Source organism: Macaca nemestrina, chromosome 13 (assembly GCF_043159975.1).
Source record: "Macaca nemestrina isolate mMacNem1 chromosome 13, mMacNem.hap1, whole genome shotgun sequence".
Taxonomy (NCBI): domain Eukaryota; kingdom Metazoa; phylum Chordata; class Mammalia; order Primates; family Cercopithecidae; genus Macaca; species Macaca nemestrina.
In genome coordinates this window covers 120,057,917-120,073,303 of record NC_092137.1, presented here as the reverse complement: position 1 = coordinate 120,073,303, position 15,387 = coordinate 120,057,917, and the positions used below count along the sequence as shown (strand labels likewise).

General features: G+C 44.0%; 1 protein-coding gene across 3 annotated transcripts in view; it reads right to left on the bottom strand.

Moving 5' to 3' along the window:
• The window catches only part of LOC105490074 (alpha-1,3-mannosyl-glycoprotein 4-beta-N-acetylglucosaminyltransferase A), a 128,677-nt gene extending 115,028 nt beyond the window's left edge, over positions 1–13,649 (bottom strand). Inside the window, exons 1-2 of one of the 3 annotated variants that reach the window (XM_071077295.1) lie at positions 13,520–13,649; positions 8,732–9,060 (exon numbers count right to left, since the gene is read on the bottom strand). In XM_071077295.1, the coding sequence (XP_070933396.1) occupies positions 8,732–8,825 (94 nt within the window). In that variant the 5' untranslated portion in view covers positions 8,826–9,060; positions 13,520–13,649. Of the gene's footprint in view, positions 1–8,731; positions 9,061–9,207; positions 9,408–12,774; positions 12,979–13,519 lie in introns of those variants that run through there. The other 2 variants (XM_011755359.3, XM_011755358.3) reach the window with 2 other exon arrangements.
• Positions 13,650–15,387: the final 1,738 nt, after the last annotated feature.

Sequence of the window (15,387 nt, the reverse complement as noted above, 5' to 3'; positions counted from 1 at the left end):
TTTCGGTAAGCCAGAATGATGACAGCATATTCCAAATCCTAGACTTAGTATTAATTTTCCTTATATCGTATTTGAAAGCAGCTTTGCTTATTCTGTAAAGACAAACAAATCTAAAAACTTTGATTCACTGTTCACAAAGAAGAATCATAGTTTTCCATAAAAATGCTTTGTCTGGTGTTTCTGTTATAGCTAACAGGATGTGAATCTGATCTTTTCTTACAGTAAGTGTTTTCTCAGAATACACTGCAGTCTACTGATTCAGAGATACACATTTTCTCCCATATTTCAACATCTGAAATCAAGGGGACTCTTACACGTGATGGCATGTCATAGTTTAATCAGCAGTTGCTTTTCCTGCTTAGCAGTACTTTACCATCACGGTGCATCTAATAGTGTATTAAATTTGATGAAATCTGGTAATGAATAAAGCATTTTCAAAATATTTTTGGAGCTCCACTTCCAACGCAACAGAATAAGCTCTGCTGATCCCCTGTGAAGTGAAACTAGTGACAACTATTGTTTAAAAAACCTCTTAAGAGGACCTGAAAATTGCCTCAAGGACAAACAGCAAATGAAGAAATACCTATATGAGAAAACCTATAAAAATTCAGTGAGAAAAGTGAGAGCACAGTATTTGAACCAAGATCATTCCCCGCTCTCCTCTCCTCAGCCAGTGAGGTGGAGACCTCACTCCAGACTACAGCAGCCAAGAACACAGGGCTCCTTTTGCTCTCCAGTTCCAAGCTGTGGGATTTCATCCTGGGAGAATCAGGACTTCAACTTTTCTCCTGCTGCCCCCAGCTGCCTGTAGCTAAGGTTAAGTCCCAGGCAAGTAGGCCGGGCGCGGTGGCTCAAGCCTGTAATCCCAGCACTTTGGGAGGCCGAGACGGGCGGATCACGAGGTCAGGAGATCGAGACCATCCTGGCTAACACGGTGAAACCCCGTCTCTACTAAAAAATACAAAAAACTAGCCGGGCGAGGTGGCGGGCGCCTGTAGTCCCAGCTACTCGGGAGGCTGAGGCAGGAGAATGGTCTAAACCCGGGAGGCGGAGCTTGCAGTGAGCTGAGATCCGGCCACTGCACCCCAGCCTGGGCGACAAAGAGAGACTCCGTCTCAAAAAAAAAAAAAAAAAAAAGTCCCAGGCAAGTGCAATTGAGATGTGGGGGGTCTCTTAGTCTACACAACCCCTGCTGATGGAACGGAGGCTCTACCTTGCGTGCAGCGTCCTGAGAATATGAGGGCCCTGACAGCCCTTTCTGGGGCTTGTAAGGTAGTGGTTCCACACCCGGAAAAGCAGAGCCACAAGAACCTCAACCTCCTGGCCTCTCCACTTAGTGCTCAGCTCCTAGAGCGGGGCTGCCACTCAGAGAAAAGCCTGTCATTATCCTCAGTCCCACCTCAAGACACAGAAATCTTGTCTGGAGCCACAGAACAGCTCCTGATCGCTTCCCAAAGAAGGAGCTTCATTTGCAACAGCTCCTGGAGAAGTTTGGGCCTAAGAGCCCTCTCAAAAACAGTGAAAGTTGTGGTGAGAGAATGGGGACAACTGTGGATCTAGTGAAGATACAGCCTGGAGTGTGGAGACTAGCTTGCAGGAGATAACCTGCAAAAGAGGTAGAAAGGAGGAGTCCTCCTGGGGTCAGAAAAATATCAGACACTGTCCTCAGAAACTATTTCTTCAAAGGAATCACGATTTTTATCATAGAACATATCATAGGTCAAAAAAAAAAAAAGGAACCAAAATGTAGTTTGTAGCAGAATGTATGCCCCAGGGCACTGGTGTAAACAATAAAACAATCAGCTGGCAATTAGTCTAGGAGTCTCAGAAAGAGTAAAGGGGCATCCCAGGGTGAGTGTGGGCAAACCAAGAGCTGAAGCTCCAGCCAGCCACTAAACAAATAAACCAGCAAATAATAACAGGTAAAGGGGACCTTAGTACCCAGGGTTGCTAAAATACATTTCCGTAAAATGTCCAGTTTCCAATAAAAAATTATGAGATGTACAAAGAAACAGAAAAATACAACCAATACACCAAACGGGGAAAAAAAAACCAAGCAGGTAACAGAAACTGCCTGTGAGTACAGCTAGACGAACTAGATGTTGGATTTATTTATTTATTTATTTTTATTTTTTGAGACGGACTCTAACTCTGTCACCCAGGCTGGAGTGCAGTGAGGTGATCTCGGCTCACTGCAACCTCTGCCTCCTAGGTTCAAGCAATTCTCCCTGCCTCAGCCTCCCTAGTAGCTGGGATTACAGGTGCCCACCACCACACCCAGCTAATTTTTATATTTTTAATAGAGATGGGGTTTTGCCATATTGGCCAGGCTGGTCTCGAACTCCTGACCTTAGGTGATCTACCTGCTTCAAGCCTCCCAAAGTGCTGGGATTACAGGCATGAGTCACCATGCCCAGCCAGGATTTATTTTTAAAAGGATTTCAAATCAGCCATTATAAATAAACTCACAGAACTAAAAGAAAATTTAATTGAAGAAGTAAAAGAAGGTATGACAAAGTGGCATCAAATATAAACTATCAATAAGAAGACAGAAATTTTAAGAAAGAACCAAATGGAAATTCTGGAGTTGGAAAGTACAATAGAAGTAAAAATTCACTAGAAGACCTTGTGATGGTTAATTTTATGTGTCAATTTCATGGGGCTAAGGAATGCCCAGACAGCTGGTAAAACATTATTTCTGGATATATCTGTGAAGGTATTTCTAGAGGAGATTAGCATTTGAATCTGTAGACTGAGGAAAGATGACCCTCACCAGTGTGGGTGGGTATCGTCCAATCTATTAAGAGCCTGAGTAGATCAAAAAGGTGGAGGAAGTGCAAATTTGTTTCTGGTCTGAGCTAGGATATCCCGCCCTCAGACAACAGCTCGCCTGGTCCTTGGGCCTTTGAACTTGAACTGGGACTTTCGTCATTGGCTCCCTTATCTCCAGGCCTTTGGACTGAGACTGAATTACACTACCAGCTTTCCTGGTTCTCCAGCTTGCGGATGGCAGATACTAGGACCTCTCAGCCTCCATAATCACATGTGTCAGTTCCTATAATAAATCTTCTTGTGTGTATGTGCACAGGTTTGTGTGTGTGTGTGTGTGTGTGTGTGTATGTGTTCTGTTTCTCTGATGAACCCTAACTAATACACACCTCAACAATAGATTTGAACACAATGGAGAAAGAATTAGCAAACTTGAAGACAGGTTGGTAGAGATTATGTAAGCTCAAGAGGGAGAAAAAAAAATGAAGAAAAATGAACACAGCCTCAGACAAAGGTGGAACACCAATAAGCACACCACCACATGTGTAATGGGAATACCAGAAGCAAAGGAGAGAGAAAGGAGAAGAAAAAACATTCAAAGAAATAATGACTTAATATTTCCCAAATTTACTGAGGAACAATAAGTTATTCATCCAGGAAGCTCAACAGACTCCAAACAGGGTCAATAAAAGAGACCCACAAACACATGGTGGAAATGAAAAAAGTCAAACACAAGAAAATCTTGAAAGCTGCAAGAGAAAAATGACATGACTTACAAGAGAACTTCCATTAAGATTAATAGCTGACTTCTTAGCAGAAATTAAATAGAGGACAAAGGCAATGCAACGACACCCAGTGTTCAAAAACAACAAAAGCCCTTGTTAACCAAGAATCCTATGTCCAGAAAAACTATCTTTCAAAAATAAAGGTGAAATAAAGACATGAAAATAAACAAAAACTGAGGGCATTCATTGTTAGCAGACATGCCTTATAAGAAACACTAAGGGAAATTCTTCAGGCTGAAAGGAAGTGACCCCAGATGGTGGTTCAAATCCACACAAAAAGCAGCAATAATTATGAAATTAGAATATACACTATTAATGTATTTTTTTCTTCTTTCTGTTAACTGATTTAAAAAGTCAATTGTATAAAATATTTATATAATTCATTGCTGGGTCTATAACATGTGGAAATATATCAGTAATACAATTGCCAGTAATAGCACAGAAGAGGTAGGTGGAAATAAAACTGTAATGGGCTAAGGAAATAACACATAAAAATAATAATTATAACAATATATTGTTTAGTTTGCAACATTAACAGATGTAATATGTATAACAATACCCCCCAAAAGGGTAAAAAGGAACAGACCTACATAGGAGAAACACTCCTATATATTACTAAAATTAAGCTAGTATAAATCTAAAGCTGATTCTGTTGAGAGACTACTAAAAATACTCAAAAGCGGTGAAAAAGTCATTGATGAAATTAAAATGCTATACTAGAATTCAATCAATGCAAAAAAAGCAATAAGGTAGGAATACAGGAACAAAAAAAGACACGAGGCACAGGAAAAACAAAAAGTCAGATGACAGAAATGAATCCAGTTATATTAATAATAGCATTAAGTATGCATGAATATACAACCCAATCAAAACGCAGAGAGTGTCAGACTGGATTTTAAAAGGCATGATCCAACTATATGTTGTCTACAGAAGACACACAGTAAATTCAAAGATAAACGGATTGAAGTAAAAGAATATGTACAGGTCCCATCACTTTGAAAAAGTCTGGTAATTCCTCAAATGATTACACATAATAGAGTTACGATAGGACCCAGCAATTCCACTCCTTGGTAAATACCCAAGAGAAATAAAAACACATGTCCACACAGAAACATGTACCTGAATGTTTATAGCAGCATTATTCATAATTAGCCAAAAGTTAGAAACAACCCAAAGTTCACCAGCGGATGGGTGGATAAACAGTGTGGTATGTCCATACAGCGGACCATTATTCAGCTGTAAAAAGGGGCGAAGCGCACATCCTCTCTGTATACTGTGCAGTAACCCCACTGTGAGGTGATCTGCCACTACATGGGTGAACGTTGAAAAGATTAAACTAAGTCAAAGAAGCCAGTCACAAAAGACCACATACTATAGGATTACATTGATCTGAAAATCCGGAACAGGGAAATCTGGAGAGATGGAAAAATTAGTGGTTGCCTAACCCCTAGGAGGGGAGGGGAGGGAGGTGGGGATTAGGACAGCAATAGCTAAAGGGTATAGGATTTCTTTTTGAGGTGATAAAAATGCTCTAAAATTGACTGTGGTGATGGATATATATCTGTGAATATACCAAAAACCGATTCACTGTACACTTTAAATGGATGAATTGTGTAGTATGTAAATTGTATCTCAAGCTGTTTAAAACTGTTTAAAAACATTTTTGCTGAAGGAATCAATCATTTATCTAACAAATGCTTATTACATGTTTACTAAGCACTACTGGATCAGGCACTGCAAAAATAATACCAGTCTCTGTCCCCATGGACAGGGACCTATGACTGCTTCGTCAATCTCGCCCAGGGTCTAGATTGTGTCTGACCAGCAGGAGGTTCCATCAGGAGCCCTCCTCCTCCCAGCAAGACAGACATGTAACTACTCCTGCCCCACTCTCACAACACCCACCTACAACCGTCCCAGTTTGTCCAATCCACATAATTGGAAATCTGCCTCATTTCTACGTGGGAATCCAGTATACCCCGCTGAAACTGTTACTCTGTCTTGCACCACAGCTTCCCTGGCAGGATTCCTGAAATACTCCCCAACCTATGCCAATCCCATGCACCAGCTCATGTTTTCTTTCCAGTGCTGAATGAGGACTATGTCAAACCAGTACTTCTAGAACCTGTACTTGTAAGATTCTCCCGGGGGCCTGAAAGCTTAAGGAGATGAATAACTCCTCCCTTCTCAGGCCCAGTCCCAAGGTGCAACTTGCGCCAGCAGCGTGCCGCAGCAAGACAGCGGAGGCAGCAAGAGAGCTGGCCCAAAGACACGCACCCCTAAAGATTGAGAAAGGGGCCATGTGGGTACAAGGTAGCAGTTAGGTCAGACTAGGACACTTCCTATTTACAGGAGACTATAAAACCCTTGCCCCATCCTCACTTAGGGCTGACACCATTTTAGGCCCCAGCCCGCCTGCTCATTAAAACAGCATGTTGCTCCACACCGCCTCGTGTTGTCTGTCACGTTGTCTGTTATGTTGTCTGTTAGCACGCTCTCGGGGTTTGAACCGATACAAGAACCTTGCAGTACTGTGATTACCAGCGACAACACTGAGAGCACCTAAGAGTCCTATGTGCTGGTATTAACGAGCATCTCACAGTTCCAAAGCATGAATACTCTACTCCCCTTCAGAACTTGTAGCTGCACATACAGCTCCCGGTACCTGATATGCCCAGTGTTCCCCACTCTGCCTGGCTTGGCCTTCACATTCATCCTTCACAATCTACCTCCTGGGTAACGCACCTGAAGAATTAGGAGCCTCTGCCTCTGCTGTTCCGAGCAACAGACCAAGAGCTAAGAGCATAAGCTCTTGGATGAGGCTGCCTGAATTCAAACTTCAACGCCACTACTTAACATATGACCTTGGTAAGTTTCTCAGTCACTCTGCCTTGGTTTCTCCATTTACAGAAAGGGGATAATATCTCCCATGGTTGTTATGAGGATCAAAATACATATAATACACTTACAGGCAAGCACTGTTATTGTTTCTATCTAATTCCATTTGATGGTATATTTGTTTACATGCATCTTTCCCTGACCAGTCCCTGAGCTGCTCAAAGGCATAAAATTACCTATGGCTTTTCTTATTAATAGCATATAATATAGGGCTAGGCGCAAGATTTGCACATGTAAGGGACCCATGAATGAATGAAAAAAAAAAAAAACCCATTAGTCTAGCAATGTCAAAGGTTATAGAAACCACACTTTCAAAATAAAAATCAGAGCACGTGGTTTATGGGTGCATTAGAATTGAGTCTCTCAAAGCGGGACTTCTCTGGAAAATCCAGGCTGTCTGACTGCCAGAACTATCTAGAAAGAATCCAAATGCCCAACAGTTTTAGCGGTTACAGAAACGATAACATTTAACACAGAAGATTTTATGTAACCATAGCCAGAAACCTGTGTTGATACCTGGAAGAGTCTGGAAAAAACACTAAGTAGAAAATCAGAGCAGAAGTTTGCAAAGAGGAATTATGGAGTTATTCAGAGAATGAAGATCAAAGAGAACAGACTGTGTGTGTGCATCTAACACTGCGTGATGAAAGCATCTTTAGCTTTTAAATTCATTTTCATTCAAAAGACAGCTTAATAAAAATAATGATGCTTATTATAAGGCCTTTACATAAGAAACAAGAAAAATAAAACGGAGATTCCAAGACTTCTTAGCTTTCAAATAAGGCACAGTAAGAAGGGTCAAGTTTCTCCACTACTATAATTCTCTGAATAGATAAGTTTCCTAAAAAAAAAATATATATATATATATATATATATTTATATATATATATTTTTTTTTGCTCATGTCAGGGACAATCAATAGTTTGATTAACTATTCAAACTACTTCTTGATTGGCTGGGCGTGGTGGCCTGCGCCTGTAGTCCCAGGTACTCCTCCGAGGCACAAGAATTGCCTGAACCCAGGGGCAGAGGTTGCAGGGAGCAGAGGTCTTGCCACTGCACTTTAGCCTAGGTGATAGAGTGAAACTGTGTCTCAGAAACAAAAACAAAGCACTTCCTGACTAAGCCTTCTCCTTTGGTACAATAAAAACATGAATTCTAAAACGTACGTATTTGTACACAAAGAAAAAAGGCCTTTAGCAAGTGTTTCATTCAACGTCCCCCAAGAGTTCCCCCCAAAATTAGAGTCCAACTCAGAGAAAGACAAAGAATGGGAAAAGACTCTACTTGCTCAAGGCACAGAGCATGTTTTTACTTATATCAGCTTTTTTTAACATATACATGCACAGATATATACATATGCAATATGTATATATAGACACGGATGTAAACACACATCAGAAAAAAATAAGGTCACAAAGCAATCTTTTCTGTTGTCTTCATATGAGTCAATAAAACAACATCAGCAACAGCAGCTTAAATAGCCCAGGTGATGACAGCTACTGTAACAAACCAAATACGCAACCACCTCAACATTTCCATCTTTCTTCTCATCATCAACATTCCTTAATCAAAGGAAAGAAGACAAGTAAGAAGTATGGGTAGGAATTTACTTCAAGTAGTTTCTCTTAAAAAAAAAAAGGCAAATAAATACATTATCCTTAAATTATAGAATTCCAAGCAATGAACAGATAGCTTCTCTTTAAAACACGGTTCAACAGCCTAAACGTAATTAATTTTTTAAAATGTTTTAATATTCCGATCAGAATTTCTGCTCATCCCTGCTTAAATACTTTTGCCTAAGGAGTAATCTGTCAATGCACGCAGTTTAAATCATTAACTACATAGCACCCAATCATTAGCATAATTAGCATGTAAATTTCACGAAGGCACTAATTGTGTCCTTTTAAGTGTTTTATGCAACACTCAGTACAAGGAAGCTTATTAAACACTTATTATGTTTAGTAAAAAGAACAAAATGCCAAAACAAAAGTCTTTATTATTCAACTCGGCTGTCATGTATAATAAAAACCACTGATCAGTATCTGTTTCTCCAAGTACAATTATAAGAAACTGAAAACAAAACAAACCCCACTGGAATTAGAAATTCTGTCTCCTCTGTCCAAGAATACTGTTTCATTTTTCTATCAGTAAGAAACTGCCAGCAGATAGCATGTAACATGCAGGATGCCAGGGTATTTGACCTAAGCATTTAGGCACCTTAACCAACCAAAAAGTCTAGTACATGTCATGCACACTTTCTGAGTCATTTTCCTTACCTTTCCCATTTTGCCATGTAGTATACCAAGACAAAGTAAGGAAGGAAGTGATAAATGCTAACGCAGTGGCTACAGTTCCATTGCGGAGCCTCATCTCATTTCACCATCACACTGGTCCATATGTGTACGATGACAACACCCAGGACTGTTTTCGTTTCACCCTGAAAGTCAACCGAATGCAGTCCTCCTGGCTCTAGGCCAACAAAAATCAATAAGAGAGGTTCATTTCAGATGATCTTCAGGAGGAGCCTAGCAGGGATGCCGTTCACTACTGTATGCGGGATTGTCTTTGCGGTCTTCATACGCTGATGCCTCGGCCTTTTCGCTTCCTATTCGGGGGGAAAAGAGAAAGACAAGCTCATTCACTAATGCAAAATTTAAGTTTCTTCTTTCACTATTCGTCATTATAAACAGACTTTTGGCTAAATTGTATCTATAAAGATTATCCCTACATCGAAACTACTCATTTAACATACTAGAATTATCTGGTCCTTCTCCTCCTGGAAAAAGAATACAAAACAGCTTCAAACTATATTCCCTGCTCATTGGTTTTGTTTGGTCTGTAAAAAGAAAAGTGATGGCTACTGATTTTAAAGGGAGAAACGGAGCTCACAGATTCCAAGATGAGAACTCTAACGATCACACAATGGTTCCTGAGTAACATAAACTTCACTCTCCCCAGTTTTCCTATTGCACAATAATAGGAAATTTTTTTAAATAAGAAAATTGACAGAATATAACATATAAGGGTCAAAAGACGTGGGCCCTTGACCCAGCTCTGTCATTACTTACATGATTCGGGGCATGCCACTTATTTAGGTCTCAAGGTTTCATTCATAAAATGAGGAAACAATCTGTCCTGTGTCCTCTTTCACATATTGTCATAAATTATAAAAAGGTTACAGTTATTACTGCTATTTATCACGGTCATAAAATAAATGTCATTTTTCCAGTGACTAACCCACTCCCAGGGTGTAAATAAACTGGAAATATTTAAGCATTTAGAAAATGCGGCAATCCAACCAGGATACGGTATGCCTTAGGCCCTATCACTCTGCATTGCTTTAACTCAAGAAATCTGGGAAATCACCACTGAACGAACAAAACTGTTAGGAAAAGGGAACGAAATGGTCTTAGGCACAGCATTCAACATATGATAGGTTCTCAAAAAATGTTAACTGTACTAAAAACCAAACTTTTTTGGTTAATTGAACAACAACAACAACAAAACCGGCCAGCTACTGGTTCCAGTCCACTCTATGCATGGTCAGTCTCAATCCCTGGAGGCACGTCGGGCCCTCCAAGATGTGTACAGACTCCTGGTAGCCTCAGGGGGTGCCACAGGATGCACCTGGTAATATCCTGACACTGTAGTGGGGGAGTTAATGTACCTCCAAACACGGCCAGCAGTCCCAAGGGAGAATTCTCTCCAGGGAAGAGCATAACTGATTAAAGCAGACAATTCAGAACTTGCCACCACCACTGCTTCTTAACACTGAACATTACTAGAAATTCCCCCAGTAAAGAAAGATCACAGGGGCATAGTACTAATAATGATAGCCACTACAACTTATGAAATGTTTCCTATGTGCCTGATCTACCATATGGTTTAAATCTTCACAAAATCCTATGAGGCAGGCATTATTAACCCTGTTCTACACATAAGGAAATGAATCCAGAGAAATAACACGAATTTGTTTGACTCCAAAGTCCAAGCTCTCATCTACTACACTTTCCCTCTCAAACGAGGCACCTGCACCTGGCAATATGAAGCTAAGTGCTAGGGATACTCCAAGCATCACGTTAAACTGCAGAATCTTCCCAGAGTATTAATTATACCCAACTGTAAGTGTAAATTTAAAAAAAAAATTATGTAACACACACTGATCTACTATGGAGTAAGTTGCAAAATTCATGGAAAATTTCAAACTCTAAACATGCAACTTTAAACAAATCTCCACTTCCTGTAGCTTTTGGCTAATACCTCACCACCACCCTCCACCAAACTATGCCTGTTAACCCTCCTCAGACAGCAGCTCTATCTTCCATATAATATTCTAGAAGCACCTAACCTCTTTTACTACCTGAAGACAAAGAGCTCTAAAAATATTCTCAAGTAGAAGTTATCATTGTTCTCTAAGACTGAACTTATTCACCTTCTACAATTAAGACAAGTTAACATCAAACATGACCACATCTACAGTTTAATATTAAAATCTTCACAGTGGCCAGGTGCGGTGGCTCATGCCTGTAATCCCAGCACTTTGGGAGGCCGAGGCAGGCAGATTACCTGAGGTCAGGAGTTCAAGGCCAGCCTGGCCACCATGACAAAACCCTGTCTCTACTAAAAATACAAAAATTAGCCAGGCATGGTGGCAGGTGCCACCATGTAATCCCAGCTTACTCGGGAGGCTGAGGCAGCAGAATTACTTGAACCTGGGAGGCAGAGGTTGCAGTGAGCTGAGATCACGCCACGGCACTCCAGCCTGGGCGACAGAGCAAGACTCATCTCAAAACAAAAAACAAAAAACAAAAAAACAACTTCATATCAAGTCTCCTCTAATTGTCTTAAATCAATAAGCACCCAATAATGAATTCTGATTATAAAAACAGGGGTGATAATTCTATGAATTATATAACTGGGAACGTTAATCCCTGTGTGGCATTATATTAAAATACTTATAACTTTCAGCTGCTATCTACTTAGCCCTGTTTCACTTCAGAAAGAATTTTGTTTTAGTAAAAGATCTAAAAACCATACAAGTTATTAGAGTAAGCACTCAATTCATAATGGGAGAGGTAAAGAGCCCATCATATGGTAAAGGATATTTTAAGTTTTACTAAATACAAATAAAACTCGTAAAAAAAAATCCGTAGACATGCGTAGAGACAAGTAAAAGTAAATGAACTCTGAAACCAAAGTAAACTATTGATATACTACCCCTAATATATGAAAAAATTAAAAAATACTGGATCCAGGAAGTTATGAAACTCTGAAGAAGATACCTACAATGAATTCTACTAGCAAATACGCCCTGAAGTTTTGCAAGAAAAATATGAGTGTTTTACTCAGTAAGAATGTAGTCATACATTTTTAATTAGGTTTCCCAGCTAATAAGTTTAACTGCACAGCACAAGTGAAGAAACTCTTCGGACAGGAAAAAAACAAGGATCTACTCACTCTTCAATCATAAGACATAATTCACAGGCTGGCTTGTAAGGCACAGGTGACCCACATTTTTATTAGTGTCCACATTTGCAAAAATTTTAATCTAGCCCCTTAATATTCTCGGAGACTATAACCTAACACGTTTGAATCTTTAACAACAACAAAAAGGTAGTGGCTAAAATTGCTAGTCATTTCTCCACCCTCCCAAAGGTGAACGGAACTTTCAACTTAGACACCAGACTGTTTTGTTAGCAATCCTTTAAGGCCTTCAGTCTTCATTTTATTACTGGACACAAAACCTTTACTTATTTTAAAGTGTTCTCTGAAATACTCAATATAGTGCATGGCTGAGAACACTTTGCTGAACGTTTGGCATATTCCTTAATCAGCATCCCACTGACAGGGGAGAGGTGCCTTAAGAATGAAAGGCACAATAATCCCTGATACCCGGAACCAATAAAATCCATGACGTAAGCCTATATAACTTTACACACCACAATTATGGCAAAATTCATTTATTTGCCATTTATAAACGAGTCAGTTTTCTTTAATACAGCTTACATAATGTCATCGTCCAGCGCGTTTTCGGATTTACACGTGTGGGTTACGGAAATCTATGTCAAGATAACCTGTTCATCAAACTATTTTTTAAACATTTAGAAAAAGAAACATAAACCACAGAACGCATATTTTCATTCTAAATTTACAGTCTACGTTCCAACGAACGACTCTGTCATTCTCTTTTATCAAATAATTCGTCCAACAGCAAAAGCACAACAGCAAAATACACGGAAAGCATTCCAAGCATACATTGTGACTGCTTCTATTTTCCAATGCGGAATGTAGGCAACGAAACCGCTCCAGAGAAACGCACCGTTGCGAGGAATAAAGGCGGGTGTGCAGAAAAGCTCGCCTCCGAGATGTCACCTGGCACACTTGGCGGAGTCCCCGAGACCCAGCCTCAGGGTCCTACTGCGGCTTCCTCGACACGCAGGGAGTTGAGGCCTGGGGAAACGCGGGGTGCTCTTCCACGCGGGCCCCGCAGCCCTTCACTTTGTGTGACAATTCCCTGCGAAGGCTTCACGGCCGGTCCCCTCCGGGAGCAGCCCCTGCCCCTGCGCCCCGGACCGTCCGGCCCCCGCCCACCTGCCCCGCGGCCCCGCGAAGGCGCCGACTCCCGCGCAGCCCCCGGGTCCCGCAGGCAGCTGTCCCTCCCCTTCCGCACCCCCCGGATCCGCACTTTGCTCCACTTTTCCCCAAAGTCGCCGAGCCCCGCCACGCCGGGGACGCACCAGGCGCCGGGCCGGCCGCAGGGAGGGCGCGCGGCCCCGAGGGGTGCGCGGCGCGGGGCAGGGACGCTGGGAGGACGCCCCCGCCCGCGCCCCGCCGCCCGCCCCCGAGGCCCAGCCGCGCCCCGAGCCGGCCCCGCGCCCAGAGGCGCCGACAGCTCCCCGCACAGAGCTCCGGCCGGGCCGCGGCGCAGTCGGCTCCGTTACCAGCAGGTGGATCTCCCGCAGCCCGGGGCCGCCGGCGCCGCCCCCCGCTCCCGCGCCCTCCGCGCAGCCGCCCCGCGCCCCTCCCGCCCCCGCGCGCCGCCGCTGCCGCCGCGAGCCCCTCACCCGCCGCTGGCGTCTCCGTGCTCCCGCGGCTGCCGGCGGAGCTGCTGTGGCCACCGCTGCCGCTGGCGCTGCCGGCCGCCCCGCCCGCCCCACCGGCTCCGCCTCCGCCGCTGGAGCGCCCGCCCCGCCCCGCCGGGCCGCCCCGACCCCGCCAGCCATTGGCCGCCCGCCGCCGGCCCCGCGCCCCGCGCCCCGCGCCCCGCCAGTGGCCCGCGCGACTGTCACTTAGGGGCGCCGCCGCGCAGCCTGCTTAGCGTTCGGGAGGCCGGCCCGGCCAGCGGGGTCCCGGCGAGGTCCGGAGCGGAGCCGCGGTCTCGGGTCCCCGGTCTGGGCGCCGGCCTGCTCCCCGCCGCCCGCCGCCGCATCTGGCTGGAACCTCCCGGCGCGTGCAGGGGCCGCTCCGGCGGCCAACAAAGGCCCTCGGCCTGCGCCTCGCGCGCGACCGGACCACCCGGGCTGCCCCAGCTCCCAGCCTGCCTCGACCCGGCCCCTTCCCAGCGGCGCGCCCTGCTCCCGACCGCCCTAACTGGGCGGCCTCCCCGGGGACAGGCCCCGGGCCCAGCCCCGCAGGAGCTCCTGAGGCCCCGCGGACGGTCGCGACAGCCCCAACTTCCCGGTGAGAACCCCGCGAATCGGCCCGAAGGGCTGACTTCAGCAACGGGGAAGAAGAACAACAACTAGGGTTTCAGCGCACATCGTTGGGTGCTGATGCCCCTGATTTTCCACCATGCCCCGTTCTCCCGAACCCCATGTCCTTATCTGTCACCGTTTCACAAGGTCAGAGATTGACTTCAAAGGCAAAAAATTGACTCATTTGTAGAAAGCCTGGGTGGTCTGCCCCTGTTTTTCATAGTATGCCTGGGACTTGTGCTAACAGTAACTACCCCTGGGCACATCCTGTTTTGAATCCTTAACCGTATAGCAGGTATGGGTGTTAGATCGTTCGTTGCATATCTCATGTTTTAGAGTTATTCTCCATTTTTCATAAGAGGAAACTCTGAGAGGTGAAAGGACTTGCCCAAGGTCACACCGCAGGTAGCAGGTAACGGTTCAAAAACAAGGGATGTGTTAACTTTATTGCTGCAATAATCCTTACAGCAATCCTCCCGGGTGACATGTGAGGGAATTGAGGGGCCAAAGATCAAGAAGGCAGCCTTGTTCCTATCAAGCTCCCAAAGGAATAAGTAGATTCTTTTCAGAAAACAGTGATGTCAATAACTGAAAACTCTAAAAGGCATCAGTCAGAACGGGGGCCCCTCCCCACCTCCGATATATTCCTTTATTTTTATCTCAAGATAACAACAATTAATAATCAGCTAGAACATGCATGGAGTTATCACCTTTCCCATGGTGAGGTTTCTCCATGACGGCTAATTTAAAACCTCAGGAAGAAACACGTGACATCCCTGCTGCCATGGTCTCTTACTCCTTTAGGGGAGAACCATACCAAAAGATCTGTCCACCGCCCAGCGCTGTGGACACAACTTAGGGGATCACAGCCATGATATCCAACGCCAGCTCTTCTCTCTACTTCGGGTGTTTTCTCTCTACTTCCAGTTTGGCTGTGTCCTCACCCAACTCTCATCTCGAATTGTAAATCCCACAATTCCCATGTGTCCTGGGAGGACCCTGGTGGGAGGTAATTGAATCATGGGGAGGGTCTTTCCCGTGCTGTTCTCGTGATAGTGAATACGTCTCACAAAATCTGATGGTTTTTAAAAAGAGAGTTTTGCTGCACCGATTCTCTCTCTTTGCCTGCCGCCATTCATGTAAGAAGTGACTTGTTCCTCCTCGCCTTCCGCCACGATTGTGAGGCCTCGCCGGCCGTGTGGAACTGTAACTCCATTGAACCTCCTCTGTACATTGCC